At 39.0% G+C, this 18,660-nt stretch overlaps 4 protein-coding genes across 4 annotated transcripts; 3 read left to right on the forward strand and 1 right to left on the reverse strand.

Moving 5' to 3' along the window:
* Positions 1 to 12: 12 nt before the first annotated feature.
* On the forward strand, positions 13 to 4,037 carry LOC111783939 (serine/threonine-protein kinase WNK8-like). The gene is made up of 7 exons (XM_023664763.1): positions 13 to 625; positions 982 to 1,019; positions 1,163 to 1,390; positions 1,486 to 1,706; positions 1,798 to 1,955; positions 2,643 to 3,051; positions 3,153 to 4,037. The coding sequence occupies exons 1-7, from the start codon at positions 536 to 538 to the stop codon at positions 3,845 to 3,847; spliced, it is 1,839 nt and encodes a 612-aa protein (XP_023520531.1). The 5' UTR covers positions 13 to 535; the 3' UTR covers positions 3,848 to 4,037.
* Positions 4,038 to 5,673: 1,636 nt separating this feature from the next.
* LOC111783941 lies at positions 5,674 to 6,889 on the reverse strand. Its single transcript, XM_023664764.1, has one exon. It carries the CDS (start codon positions 6,536 to 6,538, stop codon positions 5,792 to 5,794), a length of 747 nt encoding a protein of 248 aa, XP_023520532.1. The 5' UTR covers positions 6,539 to 6,889; the 3' UTR covers positions 5,674 to 5,791.
* Positions 6,890 to 7,492: 603 nt separating this feature from the next.
* On the forward strand, positions 7,493 to 8,081 carry LOC111783942. Its single transcript, XM_023664765.1, has one exon. It carries the CDS (start codon positions 7,505 to 7,507, stop codon positions 7,967 to 7,969), a length of 465 nt encoding a protein of 154 aa, XP_023520533.1. The 5' UTR covers positions 7,493 to 7,504; the 3' UTR covers positions 7,970 to 8,081.
* Positions 8,082 to 10,760: 2,679 nt separating this feature from the next.
* On the forward strand, positions 10,761 to 12,882 carry LOC111783976 (methionine gamma-lyase-like). The gene is made up of 4 exons (XM_023664797.1): positions 10,761 to 11,306; positions 11,946 to 12,150; positions 12,245 to 12,652; positions 12,734 to 12,882. The coding sequence occupies exons 1-4, from the start codon at positions 10,761 to 10,763 to the stop codon at positions 12,880 to 12,882; spliced, it is 1,308 nt and encodes a 435-aa protein (XP_023520565.1).
* The last annotated feature ends 5,778 nt before the right edge of the window (positions 12,883 to 18,660 follow it).

The raw sequence follows: 18,660 nt of genomic DNA on the forward strand, positions 1-18,660 counted from the left end.
AATGATGTTTATCAACTATCTGGTAATCGTAAAAATAGAGTCAATCGAAAGCTAAACGGACGGTGGCGGAGCTAAATTCAGTGTTTTCCTTTTGTACAGTTTAATCGGGACAGAACAGAACGAGGACTTTCAACGATTCAACGAATCGTATTCCATCTCTGAGTTGGGTTCTCCTTTTCAATCGCGTAATTTCTACTCTCACAATCCAATTTAGGGTTTCATTTTGATTTGGGTTTGGGGAAAACAGGAGTTATGCGGATGCTTAAATGGTCGAGCTTGGGTTTCGATTGATTATCTTCATGTGGAGGAGTTCCGTTCCTCGAATTTCTAGTCTTCAATTGCTATCTGCGATGAAATTGTTTATGGGTCGCCAATTTCTTTCTCTGTCTGCATTTGATGTGGCTTCCGAGGCCTTCTCTGAACACCTTTCTCGTTTGATCGTCGTTATCTGACTATCTGCTGTTTGCGTTCTGGATTTTATCGCCTTCTCTTTTTCTCGATTTCTGTTTCTTTTTCTTCGTCTTTCTGATTTACGATGAGTTGCGGTTCGGATTTGATGTCTGGGAACTCCGAGGCTGATGATCGTGAGATTGTAGAGAAGGATCCAACAGGACGATACATTCGGGTATTTCTTTTTAATTCTCATCTTAGATTTCGTTTGCATATTCTTATTGCCCTAGCGACTGGGATACAACAGTTCTTTTTTAGAAAAACCCCATTCCTTATATCAATTTTCTATTTTTGACATTGTTTCCTTCACTGTTTTGGTTAATTTTTAATTTTAATATACGAATCATCTGAATTTAGGGATTGAATTGCTTTCAATTTGGGCATAATTACCAAACTTGTAATTGTGGATTAGTAGTTTTATCGCCAATAGTTCATGATCGACTAATGTTTCAGATGTGTTCTTTACCTTTTGTAGTTCATTCTATTTGGCTTTGTGATTTAATCCTCATTTAGACTTCTTTTATTTTTCAGTACGATGAGATTTTGGGTAAAGGGGCATTCAAGACAGTGTATGTTTCTGATGTCTATCAATCTCTGTTCTTTTATTACCTTTTCTTTTCTAGTTTCTTCATTATTGTGAGATGGTTTTTGTGGGTGTAATGGATGTTTTGGGTGTGTTACTTGACTTGAGGGCTCTTTTTGTTGTCATCAGATACAGAGCATTCGACGAAGTCGGTGGAATCGAAGTTGCTTGGAGCCAAGTTGACATTGAAGATGTTTTGCAGTCACCAGAACAGCTTCAGAGATTATATTCTGAGGTTCATCTGCTGAAGTCGTTGAAACATGAAAATATAATCAAATTCTATTGCTATTGGGTTGATGATAAGAACAAGACTATCAACATGATTACAGAATTGTTCACTTCTGGGAGTTTGAGGCAGTAAGTTCCTAAGAGTAGTCTTCTTTTTGTTTTTGGAATCATTTTACTGCATTCAACGAGTTGTTTATTCGTTTATGGTATTGTTTGCAATTTAGATATCGAAGGAAGCATAGGAAAGTTGACTTGAAAGCCTTCAAGAATTGGGCGAGGCAGATTCTGCGAGGTTTGACGTATTTACATGGTCACAACCCTCCAATTATTCATAGGGATTTGAAATGTGATAATATATTTGTCAATGGAAATACGGGAGATGTTAAAATTGGAGATCTCGGTTTGGCGATTGTCATGCAGCAGCCTACTGCTCGAAGTGTAATTGGTAATAATTTCGTTTTCTAGCTCGATTTCTTTTTGTTGTGGGGATAGAACTCTAGGATTCATCTGATATTTGAGATGTGATTATTATTCAGGCACTCCAGAGTTCATGGCTCCAGAACTTTATGATGAGGAGTATAATGAGCTTGTTGATATCTATTCTTTTGGCATGTGCATGTTGGAAATTGTGACTTGTGAATATCCATATAGTGAGTGCAAAAATTCTGCCCAAATATTCAAGAAGGTTACTTCGGTAAGTAAATGATTTACTTCTACCAGATTATGTCCGTTAAATGTTTCTATTTGTGAGATCTCACATCGGTTGGAGAGGGAAACGAAGCATTCCTTAGAAGGGTGTGAAACCTCTCCTTAGCAGATGCGTTTTAAAAATCTTGAGGGAAAGCCTAAAGAGAACAATATTTGCTTGCGGTGGGCTTGGGCTGTTACAAATGGTATCATAGCTAGACATCGAACGGTGTGCCAACGAGGACATTGGGCCCTCAAGGGGGTGGATTGTGAGATCCACATCGGTTGGAGAGGGGAACGAAGCATTCCTTATAAGGGTGTGGAAACCTTTCCCTAGCCTACACGTTTTAAAAACCTTGAGGGGAAGTCTGAAAGGGAAAGTCCAAAGAGGACAATATTTGCTTGCGGTGGGCTTGGGCTGTTACAAATGGTATCAGAGCCAGACACCGGACGGTGTGCCAGCGAGGATGCTAGGTCCTCAAGGGGGGTGGATTCTGAGATCCCACATCGGTTGGAGAGGGGAACGAAGCATTCCTTATAAGGGTGTGAAAACTTTCCCCTAGCAGACGTGTTTTAAAAACTTTGAGGGGAAGCCCGAAATGGAAATTCCAAAAAGAACAATATCGGCTTGCGATGGACTTGAGCGGTTACACTATCAAATGGAGGTCCTGAAATCATTTCTTCTTTCTTGCAGGGTATAAAGCCTGCTTCCCTCGAAAAAGTGCTGGATCCCCAAGTTAAGCAGTTCATAGAGAAGTGTCTGGTTCCAGCACCCATGAGACTACCTGCAAGTGAACTCTTGAAAGATCCATTCCTTGCAACTGAAAGTCCCAAGGAGCATAGTTTTGAACCTTTAAGGTTATCGAATGAGCAGTTCAAATCTGAAAATCCTCCTGTGCTAGCTTCTCATTCAATGGACACAGACCATAACTGCAGCAAATTCTCAGGCTCAGTGGTCTCATCTGTCAAAAGCGATAACGACATTTCTCAGTTTTCAACTCTCGAACTTCAGAGGCTCACCGAGACTAATGAATTGACGCTGAAAGGGGACATGACTGATCATAATACAATTTCGTTCCATTTGCGCATTGCTGAACTATGCGGTAACTTTCGCTCGATTCTTTCTTAATCTCCTTAAGGTGTTTATTCTATAGTGAATGTGTTTATATTCTTCATGATAACTCGAACATCTCTTTTCATATAGGTAAATCTAAGAATATCCATTTTGCCTTCTATCTCGACTCTGATACTTCATTGGCTATTGCTTTGGAGATGGTTGAACAACTCGAACTGTCGAATGAAGACGCGACTGTCATAGCGAAATTAATCGATGAATTAATTGCCAAGTTTGTTCCCGACTCGAAACCATGTCCAAACTATTATCACGGACAAAACACTACACACAGTTCTTCTGAAAGTGAAACTCAAGAGGACAAGACCTTCATTCCTCCTTTCTTCTCTGAGATGGTACTATCATCTCCCATGGTGGGTGGTGCAGGGAACAACCGGACGCATTTCACCAAGGTGGAAGATCAAGAAAACCTGCAGTCGATCATTTCGTGTGCATCACTCGACTTCAATCACTCAACTATCTCAGATTACAGCACAGGAAAAGGAACAATGGATTTCGATGCTGTTGGATCTATTTCGACGATGATCGATTTTGCAAACCCATCTCTAATCTCCTCCTGCTCGGGAATGTCGAAAGAAATGAGTTCGTCGAACTTTTCAAGTCTTTCTCTGGAAGAAAGAGATCACCAAGATGAACTGAAGATGGAGATTGATGCCATTGACTTGCAGTACCATCAGTGCCTTTGTGAACTGTCAAGAATGAGAGAGGAAGCAATAGAGAGTGCGAAGAAGAGGTGGATGTCAAAGAAGAAAGCTCCTGCTTTTTGAAGCCTTCCTTTTTCCTTTGGATTTGCAAATTCTCTTTTCTTTCTTGGCAAACTCTTGCTTGCAGAATGGTAACTTTTCTTTTCATTTTTTTTCTCTAAACCACTGACTGACTGCTATTCTTTGCATTCTATATCCAACTAAGTCCTTTAAAGTCGTCGATTCGAAAAGATCCTTATAAAACGTTATTGAATCTCTAGCCAACAACACGCTTTGCATACTGTTGTTGGGCTATGTATGTACCTCATGAATGTAGTAGAAATATCGACCGAATAAATGATCATGAATCGATGGAATTCGAGCCTTCAACAGGTAGAAGGAGAGACAGAGATGACGGTCATGAAAAAGCAACCTAAGCAGGGATATGCCGAAATTCGAATAGAAACGAAACATGAATCATATGATGAACTTTGTATCAGAATTTTAGAACATTAACTAAAGGTTTGAAAATGATTTGATCCACAGGAAGGTGTCTTGGAAACTGGTGTGGTGGAGAGGTTATGATCTACACGAGAAAGGAGAATGAACCAATTTTGAACTTGATTCTGCTGCTCACGAGAGATGAGGGAAGTTTTTAATACTACTTTTGTTTTAACTATGGTGTTGCCTTTGTTGCTCTTTCTTTCTGCTATCGTCGTGTTATTGAGGGTTGGAACGATGATTTAGTCTTCGAACCGTATTAGTATTTATTTCGTTTTATCTTTAAACTTTAAAGATTTTTATGTCGATAATACATAAATTAATAAATATTGGTTGATTTGATATGGCGTGACAGATAGATGATATAAATTGGTTGTTTCTTGTATGGCTAGCTATCAAGGCGTTTCCACAGCATGAGTGGATCAAAGTTATGAACATGGCTGTTCTGATTGGGGCCACTGGCTGTATATGCCTCCGGCCACCGCTGTAAACTACATCACTTGGATGACTATGGGGCGTTTTTTTCTGGGTTCTCTCTCTCTGGTGTATTGGATGCTGTTCTTGTATTCATGGGAGTACCACAAAATAGGCCTTCTTTAAGCTAGAAATTTGATTAAACTACTGCAAAATAGGTCTTGTTTTGTGTGGAAAATGTTTCAAAATTGAAGTGAGAGGGCCGAGCGTCTTTTTGTGAAAATTTCTCCCTAACAGACGCGTTTTAAAAACTTTGAGCGGAAGTCCGAAAAAAAAAAACCCAAGTAGAAAAATATTTACTAGTGATGGGTTTGGATTGTTATAGTTGGTATTAGAGCCAGACACCGAGCGATGTGCCAGCGAGGAGGTTGAACCTCGAAGAGGGCAGTGTCCAAGCAAGGACGCTAGGCCCCGAAAGGGGGTGGATTGGGAAGTCCCACATCGATTGGAGAAGAGAACGAGTGCTAGCGTGCCAGCAATGAGGTTGATCCTTAAAGGGGGTGGACATGAGGCAGTGTGCCAGCAAGGACGCTAGGCCTCGAACGAGGGTGGATTGAGAGGTCCCACATCGATTGGAGAAGAGAACAAGTGTTAGCGAAGACGTAGGGCCTCGAGAGAGGAGGGCTGAATTGTGAAATCCCATTGGAGAGGAGAACAAAAGAATCTTTTACAAGGGTGTGAAAACCTCTCTCTAACAAACTGATTTTAAAATTTTTGAGGGAAAGTCGGAAAAGGAAAGTCTAAAAAAACCTGAAAGAGGATGGATTATGAGATACTAACACACGTGTTGTAAAAACATTAACGGAGACTCCAAAAGGGTAAGCCGAAAAAGGGCAATGTCGGAAAAGTTTACGAGCATTGTTATTTTATTTTTTTTCAAAGATTAATATAAGATTACTTTTAAATTTTTTAATTAATTATTTGTAAGGTAAACGTATTTATTTTTATTATTTTAAGAGCATTGTTGAGATATTTACACAAAATATACAAAATTGAGTGGCATTTTCTATAATTATTTAACTTTAAAAAAAAAAAAAAAAAATTGCGAATGCTTCAAAAAATTCGTTTGCGTCTCAGTGTTTTGGATTGAGCGGCCCACAAGACTAAGGATCCAACTCCGAAACACACGGCCCAAATGCCCAAATCCACGGCCCATTGGTCCCCCTCTACTTCCATCTCCACCCCATTCTCTCCGCCGTCTTCACCGCCGTCGCCCTCTCCGTCCTCTCCACAACAACAACCACATCCATCGCAATCACCATCCACTTCTCGTCCCTCCGGAATCTCCTCCAGTCCACAGAACCCTCTCTTCTTCCTCCTTCTCACTTCCAGAACCACCTTCTCAAACATCGCCACCTCTCCTTCGAGATCCACGCAAACCTCCGCCCTCGCGCCCGCCGCTCCGGCGATACTAGATTCAAGCGCGCATTTACAGTCCATTCTCCACTCTCCATCGTCGCTCTTCCTGAAAACACCTTGCACGACTTTCTTCTCCCTCAAGCACACCACGAACTGCGCGCCTTCGCTCGCTCGAACTCGCTCTCTACTCCCGAACACCACATCCTTCCTCATCCTCGACGACCGCAAGAGGACTCGATGAAGAGAGACAAACGCTGGCGAGTCCGGCCGGATCTTAAGCCCATCGATTTCAAGGCTGGCCTCGTCAATGCGAGGGAGGAAGAACAGAGTGAGCGACTCCGGTGGTGGATCTAGGGCTTCCAGATGCGAAAATCGAACAAAGAATGCCTTGATTTTGAGGCGATCGCCGCCGAGATTCCGGTAATCCGTCGACCTGCACATTGAAATTTCGAGATTGTGATGAATTGAAGCTTGATTCGATTGTAAGAATGAAGCCAAAATTTGAGAGATTATAAGGAACGGAGGGAAAACAGGGGAGGCGGCGAGAAAAATTCCGCTGGTTTGGGGTTCAACCAAGGGGTGCGAGCACACGGGTTCGATGCTGCTGACATGGACAAACGGACAAATTTCGACGCGCCAAATTCTGCTGCTTTCCGGTGTACATGTTTCTTGTGTAACTATATTGTAAGCCGTTGATTTTGGATGTTTGATCGAACCTTAACCGTCAACCCTAAGTGTGTTGCAAATAACCTCCTTCATCCTGGCTCGACCCTATCTTTAAAGCCCTCGAACAAAATACGAACCTCTACAATGGTATGAGTCCACCTAGGGTTCGTACCAATAGACATTCTTTCCTTTTTTTGATGTATTTGTTAAAGTGATCATAATTAATCAATTGATTATTATTAATATAATTATAAATTTGTTGATTAATAAAATCACCAAATACTTAATTATACTAATTTAATAATTTTTTTTTTTGTCAATAAAAATGAATGCAAGTATAATTTTAAATAAATAAATGGGTTATTATTAAATAATTATTATTGAACAATTAATTGTATTAATATAATAAATTATAACCCAACTCGAATCGTATGAGTCGGGTTGAATTGATAGGGTTGAATTGATAAAAAATTTCGAGTTATCGAGTTTTTCGAACCCCTTAATTTTAATTTGTCGAACAATCCCGATAAATACAATAATTATTTTTATTATAGAACATATATTGGTTTAATTAGGTAAACATTTAACCTAAATACTTAAAAAAAACACCAATTTGTTGTTCAACAACTCCTTGAAGAAAGAAAGAACCATTTTAGCTCAACCTCCACCCACCCACCACCCCACACACATATAAAACCCTAAACCCTGCAAACCCTTCTCATTAATTCTCGACACTCATCAATGGCGATGGTCAATCCCCGACAAGACGAGCGAGCCGGAGCAGAAATTGCCTACGGGCCCGAAGAATGCTACCGAAAATCGGTGGAGCTGTTAAAGGAACTAGGGTTCCCGAGCGGCGTGATGCCGTTGCAGGAGCTCGAGGAATGTGGGATTGTGAAGGAGACAGGGTTCATTTGGATGAAACAAAAGAAGCCCTACGAGCATTTCTTCGAGACGACGAACTCGAGAGTTGCGTACGCGACGGAGGTGACTGCGTACGTGGAAAAGTTGAAGATGAAGAAGATGACGGGGGTGAAGACGAAGCAGCTACTTTTGTGGGTTCCGATTTCGGAGATGAGTATTGATGATCCTAAGGGGAAGAAGATTTGCTTTAAAACTCCAATGGGGATTGGAAAATCTTATCCTGTTACTGCGTTCATGGTGGATGAAGAGAAGAACAAGTATTTGGAGAAGGTTGAGGAATGATTTTTCGTTGCATTAATTGTTGAATTTCTTTTCTTGCTGTTTTATATTACTAAATAAGTTTGGTTTAATTTTGTTTAATTAAGGTTAATTACGATATAACGTTTCAATTTAGTTCATAATCCGACTTACAAGCATAGTTTTGTTCACGACCCAGATCCACTGTTACGGGAAGGGATGAATTCCACACCCTTCTAAAGAGTGGTTCGTTCTCCGGGTTTGTTCTCCTCCCGAATAATCACTAATTTTAGATTGAATAGTCAGGTTATGCAACTTGATTGAGGTGCGATGAACATGGATCGAACACGTGACCTTCAGATCTTCAGTCTCACACCCTCCCAACTAACCTTTAAAAGGGTGTGGAAACCTTCTTCTAGCGTACGCATTTTAAAGTCTTGAGGGGAAACCTAAAATGGAAAACCGAAAGAAGACAACATCGGCTAGCGGTGGATCTGGGCCGTTACATTTTCAACCTTATAAGAAGGTATAAAATATTTTAACTATCGAGAATATTCATTTTAACTAAATTGAAAAATATACACTCGATATCATACAAATAGAAAAGGTATCATGTCTTCAAAATGATAGGACATGCAAGGTTCATGAATTTGACCAAACTATAGGACTAAAAATGAAAATTTTAAAATTATAGGGACCAAATTGTAATTAAATACGACAAATTAAAGCGATATATATTTTTTTCGGTTAATTTGCAATATTCATAAACAAGGGAAAAAACAGAATTATTATTATAAAAAGACCATGCAAAATTAATATTAATTGGAAATTTAACTATTCTTGTCACTTTGGTACTAAATAAAAAAACATTCTTGTCAACAATCCTCTGTTTGTCTTTTCATCATGTAACTAATTCCAGTTCGATATACTTTTACTTTCAATCAAGTAGAGGGTAAATTATGAGATCTCACCTCGGTTGAATTAAGGAACGAAACATATTTTATATGAGTGTGTAGATCTCTCAACGACGATACGTAAACGGGCTAAAACGGACAATATCTGTTAGTGGTAAACTTGGACTGTTACATATGATATAAGAAAATTAGGGGCGTTACAATGGTATTAGAGCTAGTCACCGGGCAGTGTGCCAACAACGATGTTGGGCCCGGGTGGATTGTGAGATCCCACCTCGATTGGAGAGGGGAACAAAACATATCTTATAAGGGCGTGGAGACCTCTCCCCTAATAGATGCTTTTTAAAAACCGTGAGGCTGATGGCGATATGTAACAAGCTAAAGTAGACAATATCTGCTAGTGGTGGGTTTTGACTATTATAACACGAGTCTCGATTGAAAAAATCTTAATAGAGATTTGAGATATGAAAGTTTTATACAATAAGACTAAGGCACGACAATTGAGACACTAAACGACTCATTAGGTTTTGATATATGAAAAATAGTACAAGAGAAACTACTCCGAGACCTTACTAAAATGCAACATTCGAGTTTCAACTTGAGCATAGAACACTTTTGTCATTCTCGAACACACCTAAAAGTCGTTAACAAAAACTAAGGACCAAATTGAAAGGGTCTGAAAGGATTCTAGACTGAAGAGTTGCTTAACGTTCTGTGGACACACTCTCCAAATCTCAATCGACCGATGAGACAACCTTCTCGCTATTAGACTTAAAACGATCATTTCAGTACGAGTAAGTCTCTCATTTTAAAAACTATACCACGATAGAATCTATTAGACAAAAATTTAAAAGTAAATGAAACAAAAACGACTAAATGTAACCGATACAACGAATTGCACTAAAATATTATATGTAGCAAGGATTGGCACTCACCAAACTCATCACCTAATATCCAAAGACTGTTCATCCCACATGCATTCACACCAACTTGCCATAATATTATAAGTCTCTTACAAATGGTTCACATTATAAATTTAATATGATAGTATAGTATTTTTTAATTTGATTAAATTATAAATTTAATCCCTTATTTTAAAAAATATAATGTTTTAAAAATTATTCTTAACGTTCAAATATGTTGGACTGTTAGACGAAAATTAGGATATGGAACAACGTGGCGGTGACTCGAGCAAAAATTAGAGCTCAAACACTTAAAGTTGGTATCGGGTTTATGAGTAATTATATAGTTGAGTTACATTTTGTTGTTTATAAATGTGAAAGTTTAGACCGTTACGGATTAAACGAACTAGTTGCACCATTAACGCTCCAAACAATTCTATTATTATCCAAACAGTCCTACCTTACACGGAAGTGACCGATTATCCCAAATACAATTAAAAGTATCAAATAAGCATTTGAACTTTCAACTTTTTGTCAAATAGTGAGCTTTTTTTACTTTAAAATCTAATTAGTTTGTTTAATGAATTCAATTAATTACATTAATTGTTATTAAATTCGGTTAAAATTTAATAACCTGCCTCTATCTAATTTTCAAATATAATTTTCTTTTTAAACCAACGCAAGTGGAATGTTTTTAATAAATTTAATTTACTATTAATAATAGATACTTTTAACTATAGTAAATTAAATTTACTATAGCAGTAGGGAGAGATTTATCTTTATTAGCTAAACGTGTGTGTATATATATATCTAGCTGAACGTGATTTATATATATATATATATATATATATATATCAAAATTAATAAGGCATCTAAAAGGGTGATGGTCAAAATTTATCCCTAATCAACAATTAATTTAATTATTGAGTTAATCAAATTAATTAAACTAATTAACAATCTCCTCTCCCCTATAAATAGCCCTACAAATTCAAAACCCTTCAAAGAAAAAAGCTCTTATCAATGGCTGAAGTAAAAATGTGGTGGGACAAGAACAAGAAGTTGAAGCCCACAGCTCCACCGCCGCCACCGACCGTGACATGGCGGCCGGAGGGGGAGGAGGATCCAGCTGCTTCTCTGGCAGCGGCCCGGCCGGAGTTTGGAGAGCATGGCGGTGTGAACCTATCAATCGAAAACTCGATAACGTTCACGGTGATGGAAGCGGAGATGATGCGTAAGATGTTCGAAGGGGAGTTGGGTCTGGAACAAGACTTCTTCATCTACAGCCGCCATTTCAACCCGACCGTGATGGCCCTTGGACGAGCGATGGCGGCGCTGGAAGGGACTGAGGCGGCGTATTGCACGTCCAGTGGGATGGCGGCTGTTTCATCTGTTTTGCTGCAGCTTGTCAGCTCCGGTGGCCATATTGTTGCATCCAGGACGCTCTATGGCGGCACTCATGCGTTGCTCTCCCATTTCCTGCCGAGGGTCTGCAACATTACGACGTCGTTTGTGGATGTCAAGGACCATGCCATGGTTCGAGATGCCATGGTGAAGGGCAAGACGAAGGTACACCTTGAATAAATTTCTTTTTTTTTTTTCTTTTTTTTTTTTTTAATTTCTAACAAAATTGTAATTAATCATAAACTTGATTATTTTTCTTAATATTTTAGGCGAATAAATCAATTAACTGTGTAACGGTCCAAGTCCACTACTAGCCGATATTGTCCTCTTTCGACTTTTACTCAAGGTTTTTAAAAAGCTTCGGCTTAGGAGGGTCCAACATCCTCGCTGACATTTGTTCCCTTTTCCAATCGATGTGGGACCCACCAATGCACGGTCCAACGTCCTTGTTGGCACACCGTCTCATGTCCACCTCCTTCGGGGCTCAGCCACCTCACTGGTACATCACCTGGTGTCTAGCTCTGATATCACTTCTAACGACTCAAACCTACCGCTAGCAGATATTGTCCTATTTGAACTTTTCCTTTCAGGCTTCCCCTCAAAAAATTTAAAACGCGTGGGAGAAGAAGTTTCCACGCCCTTATAAAGAAAAATGTCATAGAAAGAGTCTATGCTCATAAATATTTATTATTGATAGATTATTTTACGTCTAAGTTCTAACTCTCCTAAGATGCTAAATTAACCCAAAGTCATAAGTAAATAGACTACGATAAATTTAATCTTTTATTTTTATTCTAAATCTAGGTGTTGTATTTCGAGACGGTGGCAAACCCGACACTGACAGTGGCAAACGTCCCCGAGCTCAGTCGGATGGCGCATGAGAAGGGAGTGACAGTGGTGGTCGATAATACATTCTCGCCAATGATAATCTCACCGACGAGGCTCGGTGCTGACGTCGTGGTTCATAGCTGCTCCAAGTTCATCAGCGGCGGAGCCGACATAATTGCCGGTATAATACATGTTATTTAGTCGCTAAACATGATTTCGAAAAATTTTATTTACCTAATCATAATTGTGAGATCTCACGTCGCCGTTCTTCTTAGGTGCGGTTTGTGGGTCGAAAAAATTAGTGAATTCCATGATGGACCTTCACCAAGGCACCCTAATGCTTCTTGGGCCAACAATGAACGCCAAAGTTGCATCAGAACTCTCTCAAAGAGTCCCTCATTTAGCCCTCCGAATGAAAGAGCACTCCCACAGGGCTTTAGTTTTTGCTCAAAGAATGAAGAATCTTGGCCTCAAAGTCATATACCCTGGCCTCAAAGATCACCCTGACCACCATCTTCTAAGCTCCATAGCCAACAAAGACTACGGCTACGGCGGAGTTCTATGCATCGACATGGGGACCGAAGAGCGAGCCAATAGACTCATGAATCTCCTTCAAAACCATACTCATTTCGGTCTCTTAGCTGTAAGCTTGGGCTACTTCGAGACCCTCATGTCGTGCTCAGGTAGAGTCAAGTCAATTCAATCAACTCAAAAGTCTAACCTAACGAGTTCATATTTTAATTATTTGTTCGTATTTTCGATAGGTAGTAGCACGAGTAGCGAGATGAACGTCGAGGAGAAGGAGCTCGCGGGGATTTCTCCGGGATTGATTAGGATGTCTGTTGGATATGTTGGAACCCTAGAGCAGAAATGGAGCCAATTGGAGAAGGCATTACTAAAGCTGAATATTTGAAGGATTCAGCTCTGTTAGATAAGTAAAACTGATCAGTTTCATGTTTTAAGGTTGTTAAAGTGCGTTGGAAAGAACAAGCATGTTGTTTTAGATGTGTTTTAAGGTTGTTAAAGTGTCTTAGAAAGAACAAGCATGTTGTTTTAGATGTGTTTTAAGGTTGTTAAAGTGGGTTGGAAAGAACAAGCCTGTTGTTTTAGATGTGTCTTAAGGTTGTTAAAGTGTCTTAGAAAGAACAAGCCTGTCGTTTTACATAAACACTCGTTGTTTTAGATGTGTCGATTGAAATGAAACAAAGATTTGAGTGTTCTTAGTTCTCGTGAACTACCTAAATTGAGTTGTTTTCGATACTTTCGTAATGTTTTCTCCGTCCTCAAATTTCAAATTTGTATATAAAACATTATGATGGACGGTGAGATAGTAGTGTTTGTCGGCGATGAGCGACAACAACTATGAAGAAGTGAAGATAGTATGAGGATATTTTGGTCATTTTCCTATATCGTAAGAAATTACGAGAAATTCCGACGTTTAATTATTCAATATAAAGTTGATTGTTTACTTAATTATAAAGCACAATTGGATTGATCTTCTAGTGATTGAGAATAACGAGAAAGATTCAAAACAGTTCCATAATATAACACTTTTCAAAAGGATCCAAGAAATCAAATAATTTTTTTTTTATCTTTTTTTTAGAACCATTGATTTTAAAGTGGAAAAGACCATTTTCAAGATAAATAAATAAATAAATAAAATTGCTAAAACGTCCCTATAATTTGCAAATATAGCAACCGTGAACATAGGGCCTAGACTACATCGTAATATATGGTAAACATTAATTACTATCTTAAATGTCGATAGTTCGATTCTCGATTAGGATCTCCATTTTTCAAGGTTGATGGCACTTTCCTACCATAGTTTAGGTAGGATGTGCAATAATACGGTCGTCTTTTAGTCTTGTATTGAAAAGTCCTCGATCATTTTCATGGCAGATAGTTGTGAGATCCCGCATTAATTAGAGAGGAAAATAAAACATTCCTTATAAAGGTGTGAAAACCTCTCTTTAGTGGACTCGTTTCAGAATCTTGAGAGGCTGGGAAAAAATACAAAGAGAACAATATCGGCTTGCAATGAGCTTGAGCTTTTATCTACAAGTGAAATCTCTTTTACCACATCACGAGAGTTTACAGGAAATCTCAAATGCTCGTGAAGCGAAAAGGCTGTTATATCATACCTTTTTATTCAACTCTAGTACTGTGAGATCCCACATCGGTTGAGGAGGAAAATAAAACATTCCAGACAAGGGTGTGTAAACTTCTCCCTAACAGATGCGTTTTAAAACGGTGAGGCGGATAACGATACGTATACTCGCTCTTGAGATGCACATTCTTATTTGTATCTTCACCAAAACATTCTTGATTGAGTTGTTGGATCCAAAAACACTCCCACCCTCACAATCAAGTTTAATTTTTAGTTGTGAAAAGGTGAAGGTGAGGCAAAAGAAGAACACAAATGATAGCAACAGCATAGCTTGGGGAGTATGCATGGTGTGTAATGGGTGATGTTGACTTCTCTTATTTAACACAAACGATTCAGATTTCACAGAAAAAAGAAGAGAGAGAAAAGACAGTAATTGTAAACATTTATGTGAAAAAGCCATAATGTCTCAGTTTCAAAACTTGATGACACAATGAGACACACTCCACTGTTCTCACCCATCACCCTCTTCCCCTTTCTCTCTCTCTCTCTCTCCTCCTCACCTTCTTGTTTCTTAGCTTTCTAAGAGGGTAAACTTCCACGATACAAGCTCATCGCTAGTAAATATTGTTCTCTTGTCTGTTAGTGAGAGATTTTCACACCCTTGTAAAGGGTGTTTCTCTGTCTCTTAAGGAGAGATTTACACACCATAACACTATAAAGGGTGTTTCGTTCTCATCTCAACCGATGTGGGATCTCACAATCCACCCTCCTCCGAGGCCCAACGTCCCAACCGATGTGGGATCTCACAATCCACTCTCCGTCGAGACCCAGCGTCCCAACCGATGTGGAATCTCACAATCCACCCTCCACTGAGGCCCAGTGTCCTCGCTGACACTCATTTTTTTCTCTAATCGATGTGGGACCTCACCAAATCCACCCATCTTCGGGGTCCAGCGTCCTTGCTAGCACATTGTCTCATGTCCACCCCTCTTCGTGGCTCAGCCTCCTCGTTAACACATCGCCCCAGTGTCTAGCTCTGATATCATTTGTAACGACCAAAGCCCACCACTAGCAGATATTGTCCTCTCTGAGCTTTCCCTTCCGTCTTCCATTCAATAATTTTAGAACGCGTCTACTAAAAAAAGATTTCNCGTCTTCCATTCAATAATTTTAGAACGCGTCTACTAAAAAAAGATTTCCACACTGTTTCGTTTACTCCACAATCGAAGTGGGATTTCACACCAAAATTAAGTCTCAAAATAAAAAACAAGTTAATTCTTATTCAATTATCACAAAAATTCCTTCAATGACAAGGATCTAAGCAAAATCTTTGAATCTTTAAAATGAAAAAAAAAAAAAAAAAATGAACTTGAAGAACAATATGAATGAGAATGAGACAAAGAAGATTCTGAAAGGCATGAATGTAAAGTTTAGATCTTTTTCTCTCTCTATTTCACACAACATTGATTCATGTAATGATGATTTTTTCACTCATTCGTCAGAAAAGAGATCTAAAAAAGACAGTCAAAATAAACATCATTACGCCAATCTGCTTCTGCCTCAAACCGAATCTCTATCTAAATCCAATCTTTTTCAAAAACCCATTTTGTTTTTCACTAAAAAAAAAGTGAATCCAAGATTGAAGAACACAAAAGATTTGAACTTTACCTGTTAGATCGAGAAGAACAAAATGAAGAACCCCACGAAGAACATCGGAATTGAAGCAAAATTTGTGGGGGGAATGAAGCCTGGTCCGAGGATACTTATTGTTTCTAAGTGGCCTCGAGCCAGACAACGTTCCCCTCAAACAAAATTGCTTCTTTGGCCCTCTTTTTCTTCACAAAACGCAGAGAAATGGAGAGAATTAGAGAGAGAAAGGGTGGAAGAGGGAGATAAAGGGGAGTGTGAGAAATGCGTGTTCGAGAAGATGAAAGATTGAAATGAGTAAAAGGATAGAACTTTAAAGTGAAAAGGACAAATGGGTACCTACAAAAACTCGGTTTTTTGGGTTCCAAAAAAACAACCCATCACTCAAATTTATAGCCCTTTTTTCACTCTCAAATCCCATCTTGTACCTTCCTTTCAAATCGCTACCGTCCTTCGTATACACTGTGAGATTCCACCTCGGTTGGAGGGTGGAACGAAACATTTTTTTTATAAGGGTGTGGAAACCTTTTTTTAGCAGACGGGTTTTGAAAATCTTAAGGAGAAACTCGAAAAGAAAGCCCAAAACGGACAATATCTACTAGCGGTGGGATTGAGCTATTACAAATGATATCATTTTTGTCAGCGATGACGTTAAGCCCCGAAAGGAGGTGGATTGTGAGATCCCACGTCATTGGAGAAAGGAATGAGTGTCAGCGGGTAATTTGGGTTGAAAACTTGAAGGGAGTGGATCTCGGTAGACTTGGATTGTTACAAATGATATTATTTTTGTGAGCGAGGACGCTGAGTCCCAAAAGGGTGGATTATGAGATCCCACGTCGATTGGAGAAAAGAATAAGTGTCAGTGGGTAATTTGGGCTAAAAATCCCGAAGGGAGTGAATCTCAGTGGGCTTAGGCTGTTACAAATGATATCATTTAAAGACGCTGAGCCTCGAAAGAGGGTGAATTGTGAGATATCACGGCAATTAGAGAAAGGAGTAAGTGCCCACAGGTAATTTGGGCATCTCGAACAATTGAGTTAGATCTAAAAAACGTTACAATCCGACCCAACCCAACTCACGAACACCTCAATCTATAGAATCCCAATTCACTTTATGCTCTAAATCCTATTTCTCCCAACAAAATCATGATGACCTAATCACATTCTAACCCGTATGATCATAATAATAGTTGATAATGGTGATTGAAAAACGAGCAAACCCCAAAAAGAAGCATACATTTTGAAGAGGGTTGTGTGGAACACTTTGGGGTAAGTGTACACAAATTATTCATAAAAAAGGCAAACCAAAGCCTCGTTCAGTGGGCTTTCAGTTGGCAGCGGGGGATTCGAGGGGCACTCAGACCCCCCATGGCTCTTCCTCTCTCATCTTCTTCTTACACATCTTTGTGTTCATCTTCGCATCATATTCATACGTTTGTAAGTTCAAAGAATTGGGCTTCAACTTTTACCATAATGTTCATCACTCAACCAAAGGTGTGAGCTTTGGGTTTTGCCAAAATGACCCTAAGAACTTCACAATAGACACCAATTACCCATAACTATTTGCTTTTGACCATTAAAGTATGGAGAAATTTTCCAAAAAAACTCAACACTTTGACATTGAAAAACACAACAACCTGACCCCATTTTGACCTAATCCTTAGGTCATCGTGGGAATGGCTCGAAAACGAGTTCGGTTTTATGTTTCGTCCCAATTCAAAGACAATCTTCCTTTATAACCCGTGAGCTCGATGCGTCACTATCATCAATAAGAAAACTTTTAGGGTTGTTATCCGAGAACTTGTTTAGAAATACTGTAATGAAAGGAAGATAGGAGTTTGTCGCTAGGTATTTGATCAAATAGGATCGTCTAGTTCCTATAGAACCTATCACTAAAATACCCCTACGGGGGGATAGTACTAAGCGGAGCGAAAAGGGTTGCTCGGAGTACCCAACTCAAACCATAAAAATTAGGTTGGGTTAGATTTCTTTTTTTTTATTAGTTTGGATTGAGCTGAATTTTTGGAAAATCGAAAACTTGAGTCAGTTCGCGAGTTGACATTTTTTTTATCACGTCAATCCAACCAACTCGAAATAGGGTTACCATCCAACCCTATCCTACTCTACTTTTTAGATTTTCGTAAAGATTACGAATATTTGACGTTTGTAATCGATGTTAATGTGTTGTGACTTGTGAACGTTTGATAAAATTTTGGTTATTAAAGTACTATGTAGGATGGATAAGTAGGACTTTCTAAATAATAATAAAATAAAAAATAACCCAACAACTCATCCTAAAAATAGAGAGTTGAGTTAGGTTGAGTTGTAAGCTTTATTCCCCATAGCCAATCCTATGGAATACTCAAGCTTCATAGGGTCTTTCTGTCGAGGTGCAAGTAGTCCACATCTTCACATACATGTCTATTTCATCGAGCCTCTCTCCCAGTGCCTAGATCGTTACGCCTTTCGTGCGGGTCGAAACTTACTCGACAAGGAATTTCGCTACCTTAGGACCGTTATAGTTACGACCGCCGTTCACCGAGGCTTCGGTCGCTGGCTCCCTTGTCATCAAGTCACCAACTTCCTTAACCTTCCGATACTGGGCTGACGTTATTTGGGTCATCAAACTGAACCAATCCGAAATTGTGTAAAAGATATTTTCAACCTAACCAAATTTAACCCATGTCCTTAATAGAAAGTTGTAGGGTTGGTTCAAAAGATTTTTTAACCTAATCCAATCTAATTCATGTAATATAAAAAATAAAATAAAATATTTCTAGTAAGAAAACTATATAATGTGTGTTAATGATGTCTTTGTTCTTGTTTATGTTTGGTTGTGTTTTTGCATAGTTCATATCGAATTTGGTTTCAAATAACATCGACCTAAAAGTTAGATCCAATGTCGTCTAAGACAAAATGCTACAGTGTAACGATCGAT

This window comes from Cucurbita pepo, unplaced genomic scaffold, assembly GCF_002806865.2.
Source record: "Cucurbita pepo subsp. pepo cultivar mu-cu-16 unplaced genomic scaffold, ASM280686v2 Cp4.1_scaffold000134, whole genome shotgun sequence".
Taxonomy (NCBI): domain Eukaryota; kingdom Viridiplantae; phylum Streptophyta; class Magnoliopsida; order Cucurbitales; family Cucurbitaceae; genus Cucurbita; species Cucurbita pepo.

Bases quoted from the DNA above. Each gene is read 5' to 3' on its own strand.
- LOC111783942 (XM_023664765.1), top strand. From the start codon at position 7,505: ATGGCGATGGTCAATCCCCGACAAGACGAGCGAGCCGGAGCAGAAATT.
- LOC111783941 (XM_023664764.1), bottom strand. From the start codon at position 6,538: ATGTGCAGGTCGACGGATTACCGGAATCTCGGCGGCGATCGCCTCAAA.
- LOC111783976 (XM_023664797.1), top strand. From the start codon at position 10,761: ATGGCTGAAGTAAAAATGTGGTGGGACAAGAACAAGAAGTTGAAGCCC. The intron at 11,307-11,945 runs GTACACCTTGAA...TTCTAAATCTAG, and splicing joins TGGTGAAGGGCAAGACGAAG to GTGTTGTATTTCGAGACGGT. The intron at 12,151-12,244 runs GTATAATACATG...CGTTCTTCTTAG, and splicing joins CGGAGCCGACATAATTGCCG to GTGCGGTTTGTGGGTCGAAA.
- LOC111783939 (XM_023664763.1), top strand. From the start codon at position 536: ATGAGTTGCGGTTCGGATTTGATGTCTGGGAACTCCGAGGCTGATGAT. The intron at 1,020-1,162 runs GTATGTTTCTGA...TGTTGTCATCAG, and splicing joins AAAGGGGCATTCAAGACAGT to ATACAGAGCATTCGACGAAG. The intron at 1,956-2,642 runs GTAAGTAAATGA...TCTTTCTTGCAG, and splicing joins TATTCAAGAAGGTTACTTCG to GGTATAAAGCCTGCTTCCCT.